At 57.2% G+C, this 6810-nt stretch overlaps 1 protein-coding gene across 1 annotated transcript in view; it reads left to right on the forward strand.

Annotated features, from left to right (window-relative positions):
• LOC116948535 (sonic hedgehog protein-like) overlaps positions 1 to 5887 on the forward strand; it is a 128671-nt gene extending 122784 nt beyond the window's left edge. Inside the window, exons 3-4 of the mRNA XM_076071586.1 lie at positions 2010 to 2397; positions 2437 to 5887. Of these exons, the coding sequence (XP_075927701.1) occupies positions 2010 to 2397; positions 2437 to 2884 (836 nt within the window). The 3' untranslated portion in view covers positions 2885 to 5887. The remainder of the gene's footprint in view (positions 1 to 2009; positions 2398 to 2436) is intronic.
• The last annotated feature ends 923 nt before the right edge of the window (positions 5888 to 6810 follow it).

The following is a 6810-nucleotide window of genomic DNA, read 5'->3' on the forward strand; positions in this document are numbered from 1 at the left end:
ATGTTGTGGCTTGGCTCTCCAACACACCGGTTAGTGCTGTACTAGTGACGAATTGGCCACGTCCTGTTGACGTGACAACCATTACTAGTTGGCTGTGTCGGGTGGCGGCGGGTTTTAACGACACGTTTATATATTTACGCGATCTAACACAAACCCCTCTCAAAAAAACTCTTATAGATTATATTGGTCGCGAAAGCCTACGTGTTACACAAAGGTGAACACATCACCCAAACACGTATAACACTAAACCATCCACATCCTACCAGGCAAAAGCCCACTGAGGTATTTACTTATTTTTCAAAAGCTACCTGGCCATCACAAATGATGACAGCTCAACCAAGCGGCACCATCATTTGACATTTTTTAAGCAGCAGAACCATCCAAATAACCTCACCGCACGCTTCTAAATGTGGAGCAAGGACGCGAACTCGAAACAAAGTTGCTCAAGAGCACAAGACCCGAATGTCCAACCGCATGAGGCGGCCACCAACAAACAGCGCCGTCGAAGTCGTGGCTAAAGATCGTGAACTAACGCAAGGGGTTAACAGAACTTGGGCAATTATTGTCCGCAGGCGTGAACGACGCTGGACTGGCATGACGCCACGGTGGCTAGGAGATGTTAACTACCTCGCCTGGTATACACGAGGTCGTGGGTTCGATGCCGACCCTGACGCCTGCTGCTGCTGTATATTTGGAGTTTGCGAGTCTCTGTCTCTCGTGGTAGCGCGTGGAATTTATTCGGGTCATCCGGTTGCTTCCATCCACATTCAGAAACAACATCACGCGTTTTAGAGCATTTGGCGACCGTACAAATCCATTCGACGACGAACCAAATTTGTACGCTACCCTTCGTGGCCTGATCGCTTCTGAAAAAAAAACAGCGATATAGCTCAGCGGGACTTTACTGGCAAAATAAAATCGGCATCGCCGTAGCGGCACTCGAGCCCCCGGGGGCACGAAGCTCGTCGGTCTGATTCCCGACTTGGGCGCTGTTCTTCGGTGTGGTGGGAGGGGTTTCATTCGGCAGGCGTTTTCACACAATGCTCTACCGCCATCTTCTGGCTGAGCCCGGTAAGGCAGCGTCCACGAAAGCCACGCAATGGGAGTTTCCAACAGCGTCTGTGCGGGGATCCACCAACCCTCGCTGTTGCCTTCACGGTGCTGGACTACAGGCAGCCATGCGCAGCAGCGTAGCTAACGCCACTATAATTAACTTGTGATGTACAGCACGTGCGGTTCCGGCGTTCTAAATGCTTGCTGTATGTATGCGTGTGTTTTATTCGCGCTCACGGCCAACAACACCAGGAACGATTATTTGAACCGGTCCTGAGCCTCATCTAGGACGACTCAGCCTCAAGCGAGTAGCTGGTGTGGTGCTGGCCACCCTTTTGTGCCGTGCCAGCCTAAATAGGTGCTCGCTCACAGCACTTGCCTCAGCAGTCAGTGAAGGCTATACCGGGGATCTATTTCTTTGTGGCATGGAAACGCAGAGGTGAGCGCATTCTCCTACGACCTGAGTTCGATTCCCGCTCACGACCAACATCGATGACGAATTTCTCAACCGCTCCTGCAGCTGTCCCGTAGGTCGACTCCGCATTAAATTAGTACTTTGTGCGGTGCGTGGATAGTAAACCATCGGCATTGTGGGCAGGAGGCAAAGCCGGGAGCAGAGTCGACCTTCCGTGTTGTTTTGCATTGCTTGCTGTTGTAGCGCTCTTACCCTGTGCCCCGACTGGACATCCGCCAAAAAGAGCTTTATAGCTCATCGGATTCCTCCAGTGCAAATAAATATTCAGATTTCTGATTCAAAGTCAGCCGGGGCGTGTGTGATGGTGGTGGTGCTGGCCACCCACCCTTTGGCGCGCCATTCCCAACCTTCACAGGCGCCGCACCCCGCGTACAGCGGTAGCTGCCCCTCTAACAGTGCCTGCTCAGGCTATGTGCGGGTGGGGAGGTGGTGGGGCGAGGGGCGAGGGGGGGTACTCTCACCATTGTCTTTTGTGACGCAGACGACTCAGCGGCCGCGCGCGCCGGTGGCTGCTTCCCAGGCGCCGCTCGCGCCCTCCTGGAGGACGGCCGCGCACGCCGCGTGGGCGACCTGCGTCCGGGCGACCGCGTCCTCGCCGGGGACCCCGCGTCGCCAGCGCGCGGCCCCTTCTTCAGCGACTTCGTGGCCTTCCTGGATGCGCGGCCGCGGGAGCGCGCGCGCCTCGTGGCCGTCGAGACGCTGCGGCCGCGGCGCTCGCTGCTGCTCACGCCGGCGCACCTCCTCTTTGCCGCCGAGTCGCCCGCGGGGCCCTTCGCGGCGCGCTTCGCCGGCGGCGTGCGGGCGGGCCACTACGTCTACGTGACCGCGGTGGCGGCGGGGCGAGCGCGAGGCGGAGGCGGCGGAGGAGGAGGAGGCAGAGGAGGCGGAGGAGGCGGAGGTGGAGGCAGCGGAGGAGGAGGAGGCGGAGCGGTGCCGCGGAAGAGGCGGCTGCTCCGGGCGGCGCGCGTCGAGCGCGTGCGGGAGGCGGCGCTGCCCGCGGCTCTGTACGCGCCCGCCACGGCGCACGGCACCATCGTGGTGGAGGGGGTCCTGGCCTCGTGCTACGCTGCCACGGAGCGCCACGAGCTGGCCCACTGGGCCCTGGCGCCGATGCGCGCCGCGCTCGCGCTGCGCGGCCTCCTCCCGTCGCCGCCGGGGCGCGGGCCGGACGCGGCGGCGCCGCCCGCGAACTGCAGCGGCGGCTGCGGCGACGGCGGCGGCGGTGACGGCTGTTGCGGTGGCTGTGGCGGCTGTGGCGGTCTGCACTGGTACCCGGCGGCGCTCTACACGCTGGGCCGGTGGCTGCTCGGGGACGAGGCTCTGCACCCCCTGGGCATGGTGGAGGATCCCACATGAGCAGGGACGGCAGCAGCAGCAGCAGCAGCAGGGTGACAGTTGTGCAGGAGAAGGATTGTGATGGTAGGAGGTGGATGATGATGTTGTTGATGGTGGTGATGATGATAGAGGAAGTTGTTGATAACCCTCCGTTGAGTGACTGAGGATGTCAGGGTTGGGCTGCGTAGTGTTTGACGGACCCCTGGCATACAGGGGGCAGTGTTGCTCGCTGTGCGTCTCCGTTTCGCCCCCCCCCCCCCCCCCCCCGTTGAGTTGGAGCGGCAATTAGAGCATTGTGACGTCATCGTAGCCCCACAGGCGACGTGGACAGGGCCGCGCAATATCCTAGAAACTCAACGGCACGTGGAGCGAAACGTCAGACAAAGCTGGAGCACGAAATTAAACTAATTTTCAGCAACAGTTGCTTTTGAAAACTCTTTAGAGTAAAAACAAACGCGGAGGCGCCGCGGTGGCGTTGAGATGTTAACTCCCTCGCCTGGTATGCAGGAGGTTGTCGGTTCGATCCCGAAAATGATGCCTGCTGCTGTATATTTGGAGTTTGTGGTGTGTCTCTCGCTCCCCGTGGTATCGTAGATTTTTCTCCGGGTCCTCAGGATTTTCCTTCATGGAGCCCGGCTGTAAACTTCACAGGGCCCGGCTGTGAACTTCACGGGACCCGGCTGTGAACTTCACGGGGCCCGACTGTGAACTTCACGGGGCCCGTGTGTGAACTTCACGGGGCCCGGCTGTGAACTTCACGGGGCCTGGCTGTGAACTTCACGGGAACCGGCTGTGAACTTCACGGGGCCTGGCTGTGAACTTCATCGGGTCCGGCTGTGAACTTCACGGGGCCCGGCTGTGAACTTTACAGGGCCCGGCTGTGAACTTCACGGGGCCCGACTGTGAACTTCACGGGGCCCGGCTGTGAACTTCACGGGGCCCGGCTGTGAACTTCACGGGGCCCGTGTGTGAACTTCACATGGCCGGCTGTAAACTTTACTGGGCCCGGCTGTAAACTTTACAGGGCCCGGCTGTGAACTTTACAGGGCACGGCTGTGAACTTTACAGGGCACGGCTGTGAACTTCACGGGGTCCGGCTGTGAAGTTCACGTGGCCGGCTGTCAACTTTATAGGGCCCGGCTGTGAACTTCATGGGGCCCGGCTGTGAAGTTCACGGGGCCGGCTGTGAACTTTACAGGGCATGGCTGTAAACTTCACGGCGCCCGGCTGTGAAGTTCACGGGGGGCCCGGCAGTGAAGTTCGCGGGAACCAGCTGTGAACTTCATGGGGCCTGGCTGTAAACTTCACGGGGCCGGCTGTGAACTTTACAGGGTCCGGCTGTAAACTTCATGGGAACCGGCTGTGAACTTCACGGGGCCTGGCTGTGAACTTCACGGGGCCCTCTCAAAAACCCAAAACGATGAACGGCCAGCAATTAACAGTACTGCCATATTATCAAAGTTGTAATCGATAAGAGAGAAGCAGGTCTCTTGAATTGAGGCTATTAGTGTGCGAGCTTGGGGGAAAGAGATGATGATGACGATGATGATGGAGATTGGTTATGATGATGGGAAGGAGTGAATTCCATGGTGGTGCAATTTTGCTCACTGTGGTAGTGCCAAGTTGTCTCATCAGTAGGGGGCGATGATTCCTGTAGGTTTGTTGAACCCCCCACGCACTGAACGTAGCCAACCGCGCTCATTGGAGGTGTGGGGGAAGGACAACAATGGGTTTCTCTATGAGTCTATGGGTCTCTGTGATAGTCTATGTATGTATTTTGAACTTATTCCACACCGTACGTAGCCAACTGCGCCAATCGAAGGTGTGGGGATGGACACATTACTAAAAAAAAGCAGTTATAAAAAAAATAGTTTTCAATCTAGTTTTAAAAATGCGCTGTTGTGTGTTGACAATTGCAGCTGCACTACAAAGGAAACATTTATATAATAGACGTTTCGGGCGGCCGGGCTCCTTCATGCCTGTGATATAAAGAAGGGCCATTACCCGAAACGTCATCTGTCATATATTTTATTTTTATTTGAAAGCCACAGTGTTATCATTGACGAATGCGTGAGCTGTTCTTGTAGTTTGCTGTGCTTGTACACCACTGCCAACGCAGCAGCGGCATCACCAGGCAGTGATTTATATTGCAACCGTAGGCGCCACGGGTGGCTAGGAGATGTTAACTACCTCGCCTGGTACACAGGAGGTCGTGGGTTCCATCGCAACCCTAACCCCTGCTGTATATTTGGAGTTTGCGTGTGGCTCGGAGATGTTAACTACCTCACCTGGTACACATGAGGTCGTTGGGTTCTATCCACACCCTGACGCCTGCTGTATATTTGGAGTTTGCGTGTCTCTCTCACCGCGGTCGCGTGGATTTTTCCTCCGGGTCCTCCGGTGTTTCAGATACTCTCAACGTGCGTTCAGAGTATGTGGCTGTCACTGCAAGTTTTCCACATGATGACGACAAGCCACTTCGCCGAGCTATCATTTGTGATAGCCAGGTCGCTTCCGAATAGAGCTGCGTGGAAGCTCAGGGGTGGGCCTCACGTGGTAAAATACAAAACAGTTGTCGGTGCGGCCTCCAAGCTCGGACGACCCGGGCGCGCCACACACACAGTCGTGGATCGCCCTTTTGCGAACGCCGTCACGCGGTCTCTAATGTCGACTGCGGGAGGCCAGACGCGGCGATGAAGAAGGCAGTGCCGCTCGAGGCGACGGCTCGCTGGCAGAGGCGGCCTGCCCAGGGGCGTCTCGCCGAGGGAGCCCTTGGGTTGTCGGAGACGGGGCACGGGCTGTGGCTCGTGAGGGCCGCACCGAGAGTCGCGGCACTGCCTGGCAGACGACGTGTAATGAGTTGCGCTCACTGTTGTTATTGTTATACACGTGAAAAGGAAAGCTTAACACGTAGTTGTAGTAATAGTTGTAGGGCTTTGCAAAAAAAATGTCATCCGCAATAGATTGTCGTTTCGGGTCAGGTCACGTAAATATCAATGCGTCAATAAACCCGGCACCACCCGACACAGACAATCAGTAAGGTTTGTCGCGTAAACAAAACATGCCGATTCGTTACTAGAACAGCACACCTGTGTTGGAAAGTAAACCCACAACATTTACATAGGTGCTCGCTAACAGCACGATCACAGTGCTCTGTCTCCGTACAAATGGAAACAGATGGCGATTAGTCCACACTTTGCTGGACCACATTCTCCTGGCGAGCCATGGCAAAACTCATCCCATCGACGTCCACCCGTCGGGGGAGCGCCACCGCTTCAAGGTCATGAGCTTCGGTGGGAGACGAGGTGGTGGTGGAAATTCAGTGGAGGTCGTGGTGAGGTCATGGTATGGTGTGGTGCGTGGTGGTGGTGGTGGTGGTTGGTGGTGAGCTGGTGAGAGTAGTGGTGAGGTAGCAGTATAACCTTAACAGACTGTTGGGGCAGGTGCTGTTGGCGAGCATCTGTGAAGGCCGGCAAGTCCGGCCGCATTTGTCTCTCGAGTGGCGATGTTGGCACACCGCAGCAGGTACTCATTTGAGGCTGAGTATACCTAGTGGAGGGCCAGGACCGTTTCAGACAATCGTCACCGGTGTTTGGTGGCCATGAGCGGGAATTTAACTCGAGTCGCCGGGTTCATAGCGCAGCGTAGCGCCAACCACCGCTCCACCCACCGTGCCTCACCAAATCCTCACCAGCTCACCCACACGCAGCAGCCACGGCACCTTCTGCCCTCGCCCAGTACCCTCCCGGTCCTCACCCCGTACCCTCCTCATCCTCACCCCGTACACCTCCCGGTCCTCACCCCGTACCCTCCTCATCCTCACCCCGTACACCTCACCGTCCTCACCAAGTACCCTCCTCCTCATCCTCACCCAGTACCCTCCACATCCTCACCCCGTACACCTGACCGTCCTCACCAAGTACCCTCATCCTCACCCAGTACCCTCC

Source organism: Petromyzon marinus, chromosome 34, assembly GCF_048934315.1.
Source record: "Petromyzon marinus isolate PM22_M1 ecotype Great Lakes invasive population chromosome 34, UKy_Petmar_22M1.pri1.0, whole genome shotgun sequence".
In the NCBI taxonomy this organism is placed as follows: domain Eukaryota; kingdom Metazoa; phylum Chordata; class Hyperoartia; order Petromyzontiformes; family Petromyzontidae; genus Petromyzon; species Petromyzon marinus.